Genomic DNA, 19,159 nt, shown 5'->3' with positions numbered 1-19,159 from the left:
CTTACCAGATCATATGAATCTTGCATTACTATTGCTCGTCGCTCTTGTACTAAACACGCAGTAATCACAAAACAATTATATTCAAACTCGGATGACGCAGGTTTTATTCTCTAAATTTTATTTATTTTGGCCAGTTATCCATAAACAATGACTTTACAACTCAAGCAGCGAGGACGAGCACCTTGATTGTTCCTCGGCTGTTGGCAGCTAACATGGTGGGGCTTTCACTCTTCCAACACACTGCACTGATGAAGTAAGATCCTGCATCTTCTTCACTGTCTTCAACATCGGGCGATCCAAATCTATGCCATGTCGCAGGTTTGGAGATTGCCTGAGTTTCACAAGAGTATACAAGTTTGACATTCTGATGATTGCCTCACTTTAAAATGAACTAAATAATGAAAGCAATTAAGAGTTTAATGAAGCAGAGGCTTCTTTAAGTGGTAGCATCTCCTCACCTTGTGGTAGACAAACACTTCATTTGTTTCGCTGCCACAAGCTAGAAACTCATTGTTACCGGTGAGACCAACGAAGTTCTTCTCATTGGTGTGCCCTCTAAATGTACGAACCTGAAAATAAGGTTCATAAGTTTGTAAAATGAAATATTAAAACCACAGCAACCAGAAGTAATTATGTGTTTCTGGTAACGGGATTTGTCGTGGCTATTGTAGGTCCTATCAAGTTGCTCGAGATGAATATATTATCTGTTGTGGAACTTACAGGCAAGTTTTCATTCACATCCCACAATCGCAGAGTACTGTCTGTTGATGCAGAAGCAAGCTCATTGTTGGACAAAAACTTTACATACGAGACAGTTTTTTTATGGCCACTGAACACGTGAAGAGGATGGCAAGGTTTTCTTAAATCATAGTAATGGATATGATGATCGGCAGAACCAACCTGCGTAGTAAATGGCACCTTATAATGCATTGTGTTTCAGAGGAAGAGAAGATTACAAAGACAACCAACAATATTCAAAGATATTTGTAAATTTCAATTCAAGTTTTTCATAGATGGCATCATTCAATATTGCAGGCTGCTCAATTCTATCTTGACCTACTTTACTTTCAAGGCATTTCTTTAGGTAAACTACAACGAGCTCCCCTAAGGGTATAATTATAAATAACTCTCCAGTGTTTGGGAAATTACCATCATCCCCCTGGATGTTCTAACAACTAGTCCAATCCATTAGTTTTTATTAGGTTTTCATCCATTTGGTGGATAACTAACCAAAATGCCTTTATGGATTACGAATTGTAATTTAGTTATTTTTATTAAAAAAAATGATTTTTTTAAACCGACTAGGTTGGATTCTATTTTTTGTCTACTCTTGTTTGGTTTGTCCATGGAAAGTAACTGTTGGAGGGAACAGGATCACTACTATTAGTTTGGATTGAGAAACTGCATATCATTATCCTACCGAAAGTCAGTTTTTCTGAACTTCAGTGATGCAAGGGTCTGATAGAAGTACACCAAAATTAATCCAGATTAAAGAATTGGACCCAGTAAGCACATAGTTAACAAAAGGTAGGAAGTCAATCCATTAAACAGCAAGCAAGGAACATACGGAGAATAAGTAAAACCCCGGGTTCTGCGAGTTGTAAAGAACAGTAAAACTACGTAAGTTATTCCAGCTTCTAGTGGTTCACATGATTACGGATTCCAAAACATTATTAAGATAGAAGATAGGCTAGTATTCTTAACTCGTTTTCCATTTCTAACACTCAACGCATCCAAGAAAATAAAAGGGGTAGAGTTGAAATAGAAAACAAGAAGAGGATATTACCGCAACACATTTGCTAGATTCAGGATTAAACTTCACACAGCATATGTTTGCCTTCATGTCAATGTTGAGGACACTAGCTTCTTGCTTTGTGCACCACACTTTAACCTGAATTCTATTACTTGTTAGCAAGAAGGTATAGGAACGAATATTTGGCTCAGAGAAAGTAAACAAGAAAAGTATTGATGAATGAAATCAAATAAATAAGTTCAGCATGTTATCTTCTTAGATGCAGCATGCTAAATCAAATCATTTTTTCCTATGATGCAACCCTGGTTCCACGACTTCTCAGCTGCAACTTCAAACTAGGTTTCCATCTACATTGTGAATCGTTGGACATACATTCTTACTCGATTTTCATATGTTAGCCTTGAATAAGGACTTGCACAGTTCCCGTGGTGGCAGCAAATCAAGACATGAGTAGGGACATCAACTTTGCTTTTAGACGTGATAAATAAATATGACTAAACTCTCTATGTCAAAACTAGAAAAAAATATCCACACCTTGTATATTTCCTAACAGCCTTGAAGTCAATCCCAAGAGTTTGAACGGTTGTCATGGTCGCAGGAAATCAAGCATTACAAAATCAGTAGAATTGGAATATCGAATTTGCTTTTTATCTAATAGTTGCATTTGTTCCCTTTTTTCAGCCAAAAAGTTCGTGCAAGAATTAGATAAGAAAAATTAGCTACCACTTCAATTTGAGCAGTAAAAGTACCCTTACTATACCTTGCAGTCGTCACTACCAGACACAAGCATTGATGGTTCAGTTTTGGAAAAATCAACGCTCCATGCACGTTTTTCATGCTCCTCATATTCCATAACACTCTGAACAAGACCAAATGTTGTTAGCATTTATAGATGAACTGAAGATTTTTTTTCCCAGATTCCAGAAATTTGAAGTCATAATCCAGAAATTCCAGAAATTTCAAGCTTGAGTATTAGTTTGTTTTACAAAGCAAAAGTACAAAATTGATGGTTGTGATAGATATACCTGTCGTGTAGTTACATCCCAAATAGTTACTATTCCCTCATAATCACTACTGGCTATATGATTTTTGGTGAATTTGTTCCAGCTTAAGCAGCTAAGTTTAGATCGAGTTGCCATCTCCACAACAGGGCAGTGCACATCTGTAGGTTCATTTACAACCTGTAATATGAAAGCATACAGCCAGATCAGCTGCAGGAAGGAAATCACTTCATCATGATAAATGAGTTTAGCTGTGCGTTCAGGGGGAAACTTCATGCTAAAGATGTCTAAATGACATGGGAATTAAGGAAACAACAGTGTAAAATCCAAGGATGCGATGATTGCAACCAATTCAAGTACAGTGATGGTCTAGTGGATGCAGCATTTCAATGAGCTGCGTACAGAGCTTAATTTTTGGGAATCATTAAGAAGGGACAAGCTTCATGATACCTTTCACTCTATTGGTCACTGCAAAGATTTTCAGAAATGAAAGGCAAACACCATGACTTAGCAGGCGAAAACCACTTTTACTAATCATGCTAAAATATCTTGGCATGGGTGTACATGCTGTAATCCTGCCTAGCTTTTCACTCTACTAAGCCACCTTTAGAAAGAAGGACCAAATTCTCTATTCTCCTCTAGCTTTTCATGATTAGTGCAACATTCATGGACAGAAAACCAAAAGATAACATGTCGTGGACTATTGTAACAAATAACCAAAGAAGGCTCATATATCTCCACTAAAATATTTAACATATAAACCACTAAAGAAGGACATTTGCAGAGTAAAAGAAGCCTACTGTAGAGAAATCGAAAACTTTAATGCGCCGCGAAACTCCAGCAGTGGCAAACAGCTCATCATCGCGATCAAACTCTATACTGCATCAAGTGATAGAGTGACTTTAATATTAAAAGAGAAACTGAGAAACCAAAATAGGAACACAATAAACAAAGATGAAGGCAAATCGTTTAAAAAATTCCAGAAAAGCTTTTAGATAGTATCATAACATAAACAAAATCCAGGAGTGTTCTCATTCTCAAGTGATATTGAAGGAGCAGAATAGAAGAAATGCTACTTGTTAAGAACTATTCATTAGAAAGTCATCTCAAAATGACAAAGTAGACACTTGTTTAATCAGTCAGTTAAAGGTGCATAGAGAGAAATCCTATATTCTGATTAACCTGCAATATAATGGACAGGCACTCATTTTCCTGCAAACAAATGTATCCTCGTTTCTTCTTTATGTGAAATAATCATCTCGCTAAATACTTTTCCAGGAACAGTGTATATTGCACTACTAAACTTTTAATCGAATATATTGTCAGAATACCTCATTCTTTTCTCCTTTAACTCGAGCGTATATTTTCATTTCAACTTTTTTGTTGGCTAAGATTTTTCTCCAACTACACTGACTATTTGAATTGTCTGGCCTCTCAATCTTCTCATGTGCCAACTGCCAATTCAGGCTTTTGTCTAAGTAAAGGATGTAATTGTATCATTTTTCATCAGCAAAATTAAGATTTCTACATCAAAATAATATAGCAACTTGCTCTCTAGAATTTCATCTTACCTTGATACAATATTGGCTGCATGAAAGAGATCCCCATGCCTAAGTTCCGCAATTACTCGTAATCGACTATTCCAAAATAAGGTCGGCAGTGAACATTAGGTGATGATATTAAACACATATGAATGGAACAAATCTTTGGGGAATTGAATCTATGTGTCTACCTGTACCGAGTGAACGTACTCAGAACTGACTGAAAATCTGCTAGACCAGAACTATAACCTTCTCTAGTAACAATAGCCTTATCTTTCTTTTCTTGGTTCTCCAAATGGTTGATCATCCGTCGTCTCTTTTGTAAGTAAAACTCTTGAAGATCATTAAACTGCAAGATGACAATAATACAACAAACATAAAATTTGGAAAAGGGTGGTGCAAGAAAATTTCAGCAGACAAGAAATCCACTGTCTAGTTAAAAGTTTGTTTATGATTTTTGTAGTAATTAGAAACAAATAAAATGAATATAGAATATATAATATACGCTTTGACATCTTCAACACTTTAATCACATGCAACGCACATGTATTGGTCCAGTTTTCACAAAAAATTGAGGCATTATGATGATATGATACTGGCTAGTTTGCAGATAAGGGCTTGTCATCAAACCTTCCCCTAACCTGTGCATGAACGCGCTTTTTCCGCACTACAGCTAAACCAGATTGACTTATATGTTGTGAAGTTGGCCCACTAAGAGAAGCATCCTTGCTCTGGGTTCCAAGGGGGTTAACCTGAACATTTCCCTCATCTTTCTTGTACTGGAAGTTCGCTGAGTTTACTCCTCCTTGTATACTGCAAGAGTTGCATAAAACACCTGAAATATTTTTATCCATTGAAGAAGATCGGGATCTCATTCCCACAGGATCATCAGAGAGCATCTGCAGTTTAACTGAACACCTGTCTCTTGCTCGGTAAAGCTCTATCCTATGTCTTTCCACAGCATTTAAGTCTTCTTTGATATAATGGAGGTCATTTTGCACCTAAGAAAGAAGAATAATTAGAGGAAGTATCATAATTTCATAAGGAATTCCCAATATGTTGAAATATTATTGTCCCTTCAACAATATCAGTGACCAAACACCATTTTTATTTCATAATTCGCCTAATTGAAAGATTGAAGCATAACAAAACATCAATCCACAAGAAAACATTAACTAATAAAAAATTGCACATTTGCAACAGAAGAACCTCAATAAAAAATAGATCTCTTCCTTTATAATTCAACTCTCACCAAGCTGATGCCTTGATGAACGAATTACCAAAAATAATCAATTCCTCAACTAAAAGGAGAAAAACATCAAATCTAAGACTTCTTGGAGTTTGGCTGTGACGCCCTGCACCTAGAAACAGCCATTTAGACCCAAAGAGCACAAAGAATCCTACCACAAGCAATCAGAAAACATAACACCCATACAGTGGCACAATGAAAGAGTCCAAGCATTCAGTTACTCTGTGCTTTGGATTTGGTTGAAAACAGACAAAAAGAATGGACCATATTTCTTTTGAGAAAATGGGAATAATGGTTCTGATGGAGATTAATTCAGAAAAGAAATAATGGATGTTTGTTACACAACTCCCTCATTCTTTCAATTTTCAACAGAGTTCCAAAAGAAAGATGGTGTGGTCCAGAACCAAACGCCAAAAAAAACCACAATGAGAATCAAATTTGAAAAAAGATCTAAATACAGAATCAGTAATGCTGCACCCAACTAGGTCGAGTTCAGTTTGTCCCATATGGTATTAGACTTTTTGCTCACCCTTGAGTCCACTAACACATAAAAGCGTGCCCCATTCATCTAATAGCACACAGTTTTCACTAGCACTTGAAGGGAGGAAACATTACTCAAGCAAACAGATAAAAGAACCCAATATACATAAAAAATATTTGCTAATAATTACAAACTAATCATTCCATTATCAAGTACTCCGAATTTAAATTTGTTGTCCATTTCTCTTACATTGATCTTATAAAGCATACTCTGAATTTAAACTGTTTCTCCTAATTCAGCTTTATTGTGGACAAACCTCATTGAGTTCATTAACTTTTTGCTTCCTTAAGCAGTGTAAGAAGTCAAGCAGAATTTGCATGTTTCTCTCTGCTTCTTCTTGTTCCAATTTTCTCTTTTTCTCTGCCACCAGAGACAATAGAGAGTCTAACTCCTTTATTGACACTTCACAACCCTGTCTAAGGAGAAAATACGTCAAGCCTCTGCAGGAAGAGTAGATACAGAAGGTAGCTTAGCATTGAGGGATAGCATACTTCACTGCATTAGCTTGGCACCATAACCAAAATTAGAATGCATGTGTATGGTCACAGTAAATTATGATTATGAACATTATAAAGACAGATCAGAAGATGCCAAATCATCCATCATTATATGCAATAGAAAACTCAATCTACTTTAATTTCAAATAATATAGTCACTCAACGGTGGAGTTAATTGTGGAACCACTTAAAATTATCTAACAACAATTATTTTCAAATAAGTATGGGAGGGTTTTACATGTTTTCCAACAAATTTGGCACACTCAATGTGTTACTGCATTGTATTGTACCAAGGCTGTGTTCAGATTAAAAAATAAATAAATAACATAGAAATGCTATAAAAAATTTTAAGGGTCTAGTTATCTTTAGGAAAAGAAGGCATCTTTCTTAGATGTTAATCACTTACATACCAAAGAAAAGAGAAGTCGAGAGTGCTTTATTTGTACAGAGTTTGTACATATGTCTGAAATGTGCATGGACACACACATAGGACAAGTACTAGCTCAACAACCAGAAATCTCAGACCGGTTGAACAGATAGTTAGGAGTGCTTCAAGTCTTACCAAAAGAAACAAGGTTTACGTAGTTAATTACGACGTAACCACTCAATTGCAATTTCTTCAGTAAACTAGATGAAACAAAAAAGATAAAAAGAAATCCAAGCACAGATAAAGAAGATTTCCAATAAACAAAAGTATTATGGAGTTAAGTTTGTATCTCCCAGCATCTTATATATTCATGACCTTGTAAGTAAACCAATAAGAGCAAGCAAGGTAACACCAACTAATGTGACATAAAATCCATTCATAAATTACATCTCAATCAGATATATGACGTTTGTCTACAACCATTAACCGGAAGCAGCTAAATTGGAGTCAATAACACCTAGGAATGAACATGAGGAGAATCAAGAAATATACTGACAAAATGAACCTGTTTCATCATTGTATTAATAACACTTCCAAGGAAATGCCGGATCAAATATTACCTGTTCCAATGACTGACGAAATTGTTCTACAGGAGATGCAGTTTTTGATAGTTGATGTGCAGATTTCTTCTTCAAGAGCTACAAATGTGGTACAGAGAAACCTTATAACAATAAGCTGCATTGTGAAGTAAACTATTTCAAGATGCAAACTAGGTAGGAAACCAAGCAATGAAAGCAAAAATTCTGTTAAATCATCCTGAGCAGTAATGAAGACATGTTGCCAACTAAAGGACAAGTATTATCTTTGCACAATTTGCTTCCATATGCAACGGTTTTAAGTGATTAAAGGGGAAGAGATTTAGACTCACAACTTGAAACATTACCACACTCAATCGACTGCTTGAAAAATCTGATTGAATAAGAAAATGAAAGAAATGTCTTGACAGATTCATTACATATCACCACATTGTCCATCACACCTATTTCCTATCTCAGAGTTTTCTCAACTTTCCTTACAGGTGTCTATTTGCTGAGAAGGTGTGAATGGGTGAGGATATGTGGTGTCAATTGGCTTGGGTGGTCAGATTTAGTGCACCTAAAAGTCAATCTGAAACAATTTAACTTTCCTCCTAAACCACGCAGACCTATCTAACATAAGAGTCAGGCCAATAACATGATCCACATTCAACAATAAGGCCCAAAACCCTCCTTTTTAAGACAACGAAGAAAAGAGAAATCATATACATACACCCTCTCAACCGCGGCCTCTAATCTCCCCTTTCCCGTGCTTCGCCCAGCTGCCTGCTCTGGCCTACCAGGCTGCCCCCCACCCTTCCAAACCCAATTCCTCCTCTCAACATATAGAGTGGACACACCAACAGCCTCTACAACTCTTACAGTGACTTAGCTATGGTATTTTGGGTGTTGATGATTATGTTGATTTTAGTGCTTGTTATTGTATTTCTCCAAGAAGCATGGCAGGTTTAGTGGCAGGAGGTGGTGAATCGGTGGCAGCAAGAGTGGTGGGGTGGTGGTGGCAAGAGCTCTAGTAGCTGATGGCACTTGGGAGTCTTGTCTTAGGCTTGCAATGGTAATTTCTGACTAAATCTAGGTTGCCTTCTCCCGATTTAACAACTGGGACTAAATGCACCGAAACTGCCTTCTAATGGAATTGATTATGCCAAAATTCTTATCATGCAGAAAACCTTTTCCCAAAATAGCAAAGTGATCACCTTCCCCTAGAAAACGCACAGTAGCTCACTAAGGACAACTACTACAAACCCGTCAGGGAAATTGCAACAAGATATCGACAAAAGAACTAAACACCAAAATACAAAAACAGAAAGAACACCAACTCTTACCCAGAAATCAAAATAACAAAACCGGAATTGATCAACCAGCATTATTCCTAAAACCCATGCATAAAAAAAACACACACACACACACACAACTCCATCGAGGAGAGAAACCTTGTCGAGAAGGAAATTAGGGAAGAGTTGAGAAGGGGTAAGGAATTCAGCGCAGCAAGGGCAGTCGCTCTTGTTCTCGAGATGAGTGGCAATGCACATATAGCAGAAGCTATGGCCGCAGGCGGTCAAGAAAGCGTCCTTTATAATCTGCATACATATTGGGCAAAGCAATTCCTTCTCCGCCATCGCGAACGCCAGAGCATCATCTCCTTTTAGCTCCGCCTTGTCCGCGGCCGGCACCACCGCTCCCATCGAGCTTTCACCCATCCGCTGACGGCGATCTGAAAATACAGCCCACGAGTTGAGTAAATCGTTTGGATTCACAAAGAGGGAAAGGATTCTCAGCTCTTAAGGGTAGGGTAGGATGGGGCAGTGATGAATACTTTCATGGTAAAATTCAATTTGCTCCCTATATTTCATTTTAATTTCAAAATCATCCTCATCATTTCAACTCACTTCAAATTAGCCATTCCAACATATACTTTTCTCATATTATTCTTATAAAACTTTTTTTCTTTTACAACAAATTAGTTTAGTGCTTCACTTTTTATTTTTTGTTGCAATTTAATCCCTCATATATTAATTTAGAAAATAATTATTATTTTAATTGAAAAAATTTATCATTGAACGATTATTCAGATATTTGTGCATATTTAATTTCAAATTTTAAAAACTACTTATTATTTTAAAAGATATATTTATTAATTGGATAAATAAAAAAATATTAAAAAAAGGTAGAAGAAAGTTATGAGAAATTATTGAAAAAAAGAGAAATAGAAGTTGAGAAGAAAGAAAAATATAAATTAATAAAATAATTTAAAAACAAAAAAATTGTGATCTTTACTTATATAAAAGTATAAATAATAATTTGATTGATGACATATCAACATAATTGTTTATTGAATTTTCAGATAAAATAACACCTGAATGAATAAGGGGCCTTATATCCCCTATTCTTCAATATTTTAGCTGATATATTTATTTTTTAATTTTAGAATTTTTTCGGTTTAATTTTTTTGTTCCATTTTTTATTCAAACTCGTTTTCCAACTTAATTATTCAAATATTTTTTATTTAAAAATTTAAATAAGTTCATTAAATTTAGAATAATTATGTTGATATATCATTAATCAAGTTATTATTTAAATAATTGGCCAACGATAAATTATTTCAATTAAAATAATTATAATTTTTTAAGTTCAAAATAGAAGGAGCAAATTATAATTAAAAATAAATGAAAAATAATTTTATGGAGAGAGAGAGAGAGACAAAGGGAGAAGTTTCATAAGATAATATGTAGGCAAATTATTCATTGGAGGGATTAAATTGAAAAAATTTGAAATTATAGGAGTTATGTTGAAGTTAAATGCAAAAGTTAGGGACTAAAATGAAATTTACCCATACTTTCATCCAATGTTTAGGAAATAGATGGTGATTGAACTCGTTAAAATTATTGGGTAACTGGATTGATCGGTCGAATCAAGTTAAAAAAAATTAGTTAATTCGAAGCATATTATATATGTAGCATATTAAAATATTATATATATATATATATATATCAAGAGATTAAGTAAATATAACTTATAATAATATTTTATAAAAATTGCACAATTTATTAATGAATACAATCTATTTTAATAATAGTAAAGATTGATAAACCTCTTTGATGTGTTCCGGATTTAGCAGCACCACAAGAATTGAAGGATTTTCAAAAAAATCCTAGTTTTTTTCAAAACTGATTTGGCCGGTTACTAAGCAGGCCGGTTTTGACCAACTCACATCGGATCTAACCAAGGCGATTTTTATCGCATGAATCTAATCGAAACCATGACCGGTTCTAGGTCGGACCCATTGAACCTGCTAGCCGAATCTAGTTGTGTAAACGTTCATTTCATCAGTTTTATTCTATGTAGGTGGATATTCTGTGGAAATACGTAAATTGCCTTTCGATGTGGATGGGGAAAAAATTAAAGATATATTTCACTTTCGAGCCCATAAATTAGTTGCTAGATCACTTTTGACATCCCGTATTTCAATATCATCAATTTTGATCCTCCACATTTTTTTCAGTCGATCTAAATTAACATATTAGTCAGTTGACTATCCAAACTACTAATAAGTGATCATTTTAGTCAACTAATGGTTAGGACCAACTTTGATCGTTTTAGAAATACTTAGGGGGCAAAATTGATAAGTCGGAACATGAGTTACTGAATGTTATTTAGTGACGAACGGTTATGACTAATTTTAATAATTTATACTAATTTGGCAAGAATGGAATCGACGGATATATCAACAGCTGGTTCGCGATGCAATGTCCCTTACTCGGATTATTCTTGATGAGCTTAGCTTCCATATACTTAGTGTTGAACTACGTCATAGCATTAGTACCATCGCCTTGTATAGAGTATGGCAGATACCATGGCCTACTTAAATTGCCATTTGATTTGTACACTCTGTACTTTTCCTTTACTTAATGAAATTTACCATTATCGAAAAAAAGAAAAAAAGGAAACCTAATTTTTATTCATAAACAGCGGTTATTTACACAGCGATAACAACTTTTTAAATTATAAAAAAATCCCGTTTATATTTTTCAACCACCCCTACTCAAATTCTTATTCTCATCCTATCTAATCTATACTAATATAAAAAGAAAGATTTTTTTTACTCACAAATAACAGTTTGTGACACCGCGATTCCAAAAGTTTTATGTCAATAATATCCCTAAGTTAATTTTTTTATTTTACTTATTTACTTTTTTAACGTGATATGTCGATTTATATGTTTTATTCTTATGTACAATATATTTTAAAGTGTAAAAAGATTATTTATTATATACACGCGGAACGGCATGTCATAACAGCTAGTTTTCAAAAAAATTGGCACCAAAATTAAAGAGATCGGAACATAAGATACCAGGTATGATTTAAAAACTAAGTTAGAGGATCAAAAATAAAATAATCCCAAATAAAAACTAATTCAATTATATAAAACTTTAAAATAAATTAAATCTTGTATAGACTTATATATAATCAAAATAAACTTTATTGTATCTATAGTAGTGTTAAATACAGTTCACTCCCCTTAAATATATCATTTTTATCTATTATCCCCTCAATTATAAATATTATAATTAGCCCCCTATGCTTTAAATAGTTCTTCAAACATGCATATAATAAACAATTATTTATATTTTAAAATATATTATAAATAAGAATAAGATATATAAACCAACAAATCACATTTAAAAAAATTAAATAAAGAAAATAAAACTAATTTAGGAATATTATCAACATAAAAAAAATTAGTTTGAGTTAAATTTTCATATTAGTATAAATAGATAATATATATATAATATGGATGAGAAGAAAATTTAAGTAGAGTTGATTGAAAAAACATATATAAGGATATTTTTTGTGTAAGTAACCGCTATTTGTGAGTACAAATGAAGTTTTATATATATATATATATATATATATATATATAATATAGATATAGATATCACACTGACGTGGTATAACCGTTCCTATTTAATATATGCAGCGTATAGTTCAGACGCATGATTAGTTTTATCTTTTTTTCTTTCTCAAGCCCCAACTGTAGTTCCTGGCCGCGAGGGCGCATGATTAGTTATATTCGTAAAATCGTCTTTATTATGATTTATTTTGGTCTATAATTAATAAATTCATTTCATTTCAAAGCACGCTAAGTGATTAATGTGTTGGCTGCAATAATAGTATTAATTGGTTAATATCATTTTCCAATTGATGCATTTAATTTTCAGAATATGATGGACTTGATTCAGGATAATATTTGAATTAATGGAACTTAAATTCAAATTTTTTGAATTTATTTGGATAAATTTTAAATTTAAAAAATCTCGAATCATTCAACTTCAATTTTGAATCAATTTTGTTAAATATCGATAAACTTTCAAATATTTTGATAGGCTAAATCCATCGAACAAAGTAGGGTAAATTACTATTTTCCTACCTTTGATAGAAGAAATAAGCAAATTGTCGCCTTATGAAAATTAAAACATCAATTCACCCCATTTGATATTGTACATGCGTAAATACCTTCTTCACGTGAATAGTGTTGTACATGCATGATTTTTTCTTTTTTTTTTTCTAATTTTTTTTTTACCTTTATTTCACAACCGTTGGATCTATCTAATATAAAATTGATGGTTCATATCTTATCTTTATTAATCTATAGGCCAGATCAAATGTTACTTAAATCTATGGCCATATGGTTGGAACCTTCACATATACAATTTATATATAAAATTTATAAAATATAAAAAATACAAAAATAATAAAAAAAAAGAAAGAAAAAATTTATGTTTGTTAACTTGAATATGTGGGCCATTTTCGAATACAAACCATTGATTTAAATCAAAAATAAATGTAAACCATCGATTTGTTTCTTAAGTCTAAACCATTGAATCATATATATATATATAGGTGAATAACAATTTATCCCCCTGTGATATTAAAAATGAGCACATTACCCCCTTATGAAAAAATTATAACAATTTAACCCCATATACTTTTTAAAATGAAGCAATTTACACCATATAGGGAGGTAAATTGCTCCATTTTAAAAATTATAGGGGGGTTAATTGTTGTATTTTAAAAATATAGGCAGGTAAATCGCTATTTATTTTTTTATAAGGGGGTAATTTGCTCATTTGCGATATCACAAGGGGATTGCTTACATTTTTTTCTATATATATAGGTGAATTAAGAGAAATATGCAAACCACCTGTATGAAGATAATAATTTACCTATTATTTTAAACGCTAAGAGAAATAATATATTTTTATTTTTTAGAGGAGATTGTTTGCCTATTTTCCTTTTTACATATAGGCAAATTACACTCTGTTCGAATACAGTACCAACAATCAATAAATAACTCCGACTTTGTTCAGACATGGTACTGGTAATAAATTAAGATCGTATGTTCTATCTTCTTTTATAATGATTGTCCAACGACAATTTTTGGAGATTTATTGTTACTTAAAAATATCTTCTTATATCTTAAAAGTTGTTGTACTATTTATGATCAAATTGCATATTATCCTAGTGTATTTTTAAAATTCAGTTGAAAATCTTTTTGTATTTTAAAAATAGATAAAAAAATTCCTTTATTTTTTTAAATATAGCACACTTGTCCCTCAATGATAGTTGAAGTTAACGACGTCAATTTTTTTTGTGAAAAGACCGTTATTGTCCTTATCTATTATATATTATTTTTATTTTTATGACCGTTGATTTTTTTTTTATTGCATAACAGCCGTATGATTTAATCAATATATCTCAACTATTAAATCTAAATTATTAAAGATCAAGATTTAATCAATTTTGATATATATTATATCTATAATTATAAAATATACAATACAAAATATTATTTATAAAAAATAAAAAAGTAATAAAATTAACTCCACCCCCACCCCATCACCAAACCAGACTCCCCTCGCCACCCACCCCACCCTGACCTCTCGTGTTGCTCAACACAAGGGGGGCGAGCAACGCCAAGGAGGGTGACGGCAACATCGGCCCCCAACTTGGGTGACCATGATGCGGCGGTTGCACAGGGAAGCACGACAGTCGCCTATGGGTGATCTGGGCGATCACTACGCCCTATTTTTTTTATATATTTTTAATAAATTTAAAATTGATTTAAGAAAAAAAGCAAAATTTAAAAATGATAAGAAAAATTTATTTAAATTTTTAAAATTTAAAAATAGTAAAAGAAAGTATAAAAATTCATTGTAAATACATACCCTAGTGAAATTTAATTTATTTATAGTATATAATTTATTAAAATTATTATAAAATATTAATTTAAATTAGTTAAAAATATTATTGTTATTGTTCATTAACATTTACGTTGATATATATTTAAATTTTAAAAAATGAACTTAGTATATTTTTTGTATTTTGATATTAATTTAATTTTTTAATTTAAATTATAAATTTATAAAATAATATATATACATTTTTTTGTGTTTTGATATTTAAATACATATAGTTAAAAAATAAAATTATGTATTATTTAAGAGAGATGAAAAATATAAAAGAATTATTAAAAATAAGGTTAAAATAAGTACATTTGACCATAGTAATTTTAAACACAATATAGGCATATTTTTGTTAATTAACAACAAAAAAGGTCAAAATCAGCATAATAATCATGCCCACTTTCACCACCCGCTAATGCACCCTACCTTTCATTAGTTTTTAATGGAAGAATGGTTTTATGCTGGATTTTAGAAATCACAAACAGTTTTTTGCTTTTTTTTTTTAAATACAGGGGAGTTTTTAGCTATTTTAAACAAATATAGGGATGTAAGATGCAATTTGGCTACTATTTATTAAGAGGAAGATTTCTAAAATAACTACATTGATAAATGGGTTGGGTAAACAAGAGTGGGCGAGTTCCTCGAGATTAGGGGTGTGTTTTAATTTTATAGAACCAGGGCAAGTTCGAGAGGCCCGAGACAAGTATCAAATCTTGACCCGATAGTATTTATAAATAAATTAAAATTTATAACTCATATTTAGTACAAATATGAAATATTTTATAGAATAAATGATATTTTTAACATAATGATAAATTATTATGTATTTATAAACAATTATTTAATTTTTTTCCAAAAAATTATATTAATTAATTGAAAATTAATGACGGAGTTATGCAGGATAGACTCATGGGGTCTTAGGTTGGGGGCAGAGAGGGTTTCGAGTCCAATTAGTATCTGGACAGGTTAACAATCAAGGTGGGACTATTCCCATATATGAGACGAAAAACTCTCAAATATATTTATATAGGGTAAACGATAACTACATTTTATATGTTTGACATAAGTATAAATATCTTTTATTATTTGAAAAATTATAAATACCCCCTCAAACAAAAAATAATTATGCAGTTTTTACAGAGTGAGATGAAAACTACTACTTTACCCTTGTTGATTTTTTTTTAAAAAAAATATCTGAAAAATATAAAAAAAAAATCAGAGGGTGCGTAATGTAAATAATCCCTAGAGAGTTTAGTCCAAAAATATATTTTAAAAAATTCTAAAAAATATTTCAAATTTATAATTTATAATTCAAAAGGGTATTTTGATTATTCACCGTAAAAATTAGAGATAAAACTAATGGAATAAGATCTTTATTAGACGAAGGTTAATATTCAATTGTTCATGTTTTTTTTTCTAATAGTTGTTTGAATAATTATAAATTTAAATAATGTGAACACCTTCAATTTTAATATTAAATTATATTTTTATTGAATATTAACGTATTTTAAATTTTTTTAAAAATTGTATTCGAATCTAAATTCAATCCAAATACCACTTCATATATATTTCGAAATTTTTATATTAAAAGCAATAAAAAAAAAAAAAAGGGAAACCCAATGCTATAGGTCGGTTCCATTGGGTCCCACACTATGTACGAATGCGACGGCTCTGGCCCTATCAGAGATGATCAACTCACTGGTCCCCATTCACGGCTGTGATCTTCCTGCCTGCAGCGCACGCTACAACTTTTGCACCCCCTTCAACGGCCACGATTTGTCGCATTTCCCCTCAGGAAAAAAATTAATAAGAAAAGAAAAGAAAAAGGAAGAAATAAATTATGCCCTGTATTCCGCGCCCAAATCCTCTCTCCTAGTACCATACGCCGTAGCTGTAGTAAACACAACTATTGAAAAGACAAAAAAGCCCTCCGAGTATTCTAATAGCTGTTATTATCTTTCTTTTCTTTTCTTTTTTAACTAAAACTAATTAAAATATAAAAATAAGTAACTGATAAATAATTTATTTAAATATTATATCTCTAAATAAAAAATCGTGATGGATATTTACATTTTTTATATTTTCTAAAATAATTAATTAAATAAAATTAAATTTTCATTATTATTGTATGATATGACATATTATACGTGGTGTTTATATACGATAAATAGTTTATTGATATTAATTTGCGTTGAGAAAGATATAAATGTCACGAGTTTAAGTAAATTACAATATTTTTAATGCTACAGTGATCAATAAGTATATATTGGACAGTAAATTAATTATAAACCAATTATTGATTAACATATCTAAATAAGTATATTATGAATGTCAACTTTAATTTTAATCAGTATATATATATAATACATTATAAATATATAATATCAATTTTTATGTTATTTTTTAATATATAGTTATCTATATGTTATATATAATTTATATTTACATTACAGAAGTAAATATATAATTATCAGAAAACTAATAAATATTATTATTTTTAATATCAAATTAATATTTACAAATTTTTATCATCAAGTAAAATTATATTTTGAATTCTTACAAATATTTTACATATAAACTATCATCCGCATATATATATATATATATATATATATTAATATTTCCTCATATAAATATATTATAAAGCATATATTCTTTATTGTAGTCAAAATTAATAGATAATGTTTTACCGTATTTTATAAAAAATTAATTCATATCAAATATAGGATTATCTGCATCCCATACAACTCTTTTCGACACATATTTTCTTTATAATAGATAAACATATCACAAAATAAATTTTTTTACATAAATTAAATTTCATATCTGTAAAAAAAAAAATCTTTATTAACTAAATAAAACTTTTGCTAAAACTCACATTTTTTGCAATTTCTTTTATAAAATAAATTGTACTAGAATTTCAAATTTGTCAACATTGTCTACATCTTAAGGGTAATTTTATCTTTTTACATCCACCATCCGTACCTTCATATGTTGTGTTTAAAAGAGAATATGCTTGTACATGTAATTTAATTATCGTATACGAGTGCTAAGAAATCTTTCGTGAAACAATTTGCTGGTTTAAATTTTGGGAGTTCTTCTCTGAAGATCTCTAGAGAGAGAAATCGAATAATTTTTATAGGAATGATGAAAGAATCCGAGTGATAGATTTTTTTGATATTATTATTATTTTTTGATTAATCAGAGGAGAATTAATGTTGGCATGATTTCTGAAATTGCATCAAATTAAAGTTGGCATGATTTCTGAAATTGCATCATTGATCATAATCATACGCATGTTTGTTTAGTGTTGGAGTATATATATCGAAATCTAGAGTATTATATACGGTATAATTATCGTATCAAGTATAGTGCATATAAAACTTTTTGGGGATCGATGCCGGGAAATCGAAAATTGCAGAGGAATGGTTCAGTGCCCGATAAAGTTGAAGGTATGGATTTCTTATTTTGGAAGATTAAATTCTTTTTGGTATAATTATTTTTTCTTTTTGGGCGTCGATGTGTTTTGTAGTAATGATCTTTTTTTGTTTGTTGATGATCGGTGTTTGTTGCTGTTGTAATGCCATTAATGCATCAAATTTATGATTTTCCTTTATTTTAGAATGTAACTCTATTTTTTAACAAAAAGTATAACTTTTGTTTGTCTCTGTGTGAATGCGTTGTTTCGCTCCCACTTTTTATTTTTATAAAAAAAATTCTTCCTTTTATTTTTGGTTTTTTTTCATGTTTTTATTTCAGTCAGTGATTGATTTTGCAGAGGTCATGAGACGGTTAAAGGTAGAGGAGAGCGATGATAATGGTAGGGTGGGTGATGATCCGGGTGCATACCCGGATCGACCAGGTGAACCGGATTGCATATATTATTTGAGAACAGGTTCTTGTGGTTATGGAACCAGTTGTCGTTTCAATCATCCTTCTAATGCTGGACAAGTAAATACTATTGTAAAATGTTTCGTCTCTTTGTTTATTCTCTATCTATCGTGTCTTCACAATCGTGTGCATTTTAATTGCTCATTTGAGCGAAAGAAAGATATTGAGTGGTTTTTCTTTTTCCAATTTGTTGTTGATGATGGCTAGGTGTATGGCGTTAAAAACACTAGTGAGCTGCCAGAAAGAGCGGGGCAACCAGATTGTGGGGTAATTTATTTTTCTATTTCTTTATTAATTTTCTTCTTGAGGATTGTGGTGTACATCAAGTTCTTAGGCTGCATTTTGGCTTTTGGTGTCATCTTTAGTCTTCGTTTTTCTTTTCCTGCACACTGGAAATTGATAACTTTGTTTGGTTAGATATCATTAAGTAACATTCTTGCCTTAGACAGTGGCTATAGCAATAATCTTGACTGAGAACA

At 31.5% G+C, this 19,159-nt stretch overlaps 2 protein-coding genes across 8 annotated transcripts in view; one reads left to right on the top strand and one right to left on the bottom strand.

Annotated features, from left to right (window-relative positions):
* On the bottom strand, window positions 1–9,337 carry LOC105167455 (E3 ubiquitin-protein ligase COP1-like). 5 transcript variants are annotated; one of them, XM_011087191.2, is made up of 14 exons: window positions 8,979–9,336; window positions 7,570–7,647; window positions 6,342–6,497; window positions 5,214–5,296; window positions 4,937–5,108; window positions 4,487–4,644; window positions 4,326–4,391; window positions 3,555–3,633; window positions 2,779–2,934; window positions 2,514–2,612; window positions 1,787–1,891; window positions 721–900; window positions 459–569; window positions 1–331 (listed from the first exon to the last, which is right to left on the bottom strand). In XM_011087191.2, exons 1-14 carry the CDS (start codon window positions 9,243–9,245, stop codon window positions 161–163), a joined length of 1,881 nt encoding a protein of 626 aa, XP_011085493.1. In that variant the 5' UTR covers window positions 9,246–9,336; the 3' UTR covers window positions 1–160. The 5 variants fall into 5 exon arrangements, with proteins under 5 accessions (XP_011085493.1, XP_011085492.1, XP_020551943.1 ...); XM_011087190.2 differs by having other exon boundaries at window positions 4,937–5,296; XM_020696284.1 differs by lacking the exon at window positions 6,342–6,497 and having other exon boundaries at window positions 8,979–9,335.
* The window catches only part of LOC105167454 (zinc finger CCCH domain-containing protein 33), a 5,630-nt gene continuing 4,342 nt past the window's right edge, over window positions 17,872–19,159 (top strand). The window contains exons 1-3 of one of the 3 annotated variants that reach the window (XM_011087188.2): window positions 17,872–18,241; window positions 18,568–18,752; window positions 18,888–18,947. In XM_011087188.2, the coding sequence (XP_011085490.1) occupies window positions 18,187–18,241; window positions 18,568–18,752; window positions 18,888–18,947 (300 nt within the window). In that variant the 5' untranslated portion in view covers window positions 17,872–18,186. The remainder of the gene's footprint in view (window positions 18,242–18,567; window positions 18,753–18,887; window positions 18,948–19,159) is intronic. The other 2 variants (XM_011087186.2, XM_011087187.2) reach the window with 2 other exon arrangements.

This window comes from Sesamum indicum, linkage group LG8 (genome assembly GCF_000512975.1).
Source record: "Sesamum indicum cultivar Zhongzhi No. 13 linkage group LG8, S_indicum_v1.0, whole genome shotgun sequence".
NCBI lineage: Eukaryota > Viridiplantae > Streptophyta > Magnoliopsida > Lamiales > Pedaliaceae > Sesamum > Sesamum indicum.
This window is presented reverse-complemented; position numbering and strand designations above follow the sequence as displayed.

Coding starts and splice junctions, on each gene's coding strand:
- LOC105167455 (XM_011087190.2), bottom strand. CDS start 9,245: ATGGGTGAAAGCTCGATGGGAGCGGTGGTGCCGGCCGCGGACAAGGCG. Junction 7,648..8,978: donor CTAATTTCCTTCTCGACAAG/GTTTCTCTCCTC, acceptor CCACATTTGTAG/CTCTTGAAGAAGAAATCTGC. Junction 570..720: donor ATGTGAATGAAAACTTGCCT/GTAAGTTCCACA, acceptor CCTTATTTTCAG/GTTCGTACATTTAGAGGGCA.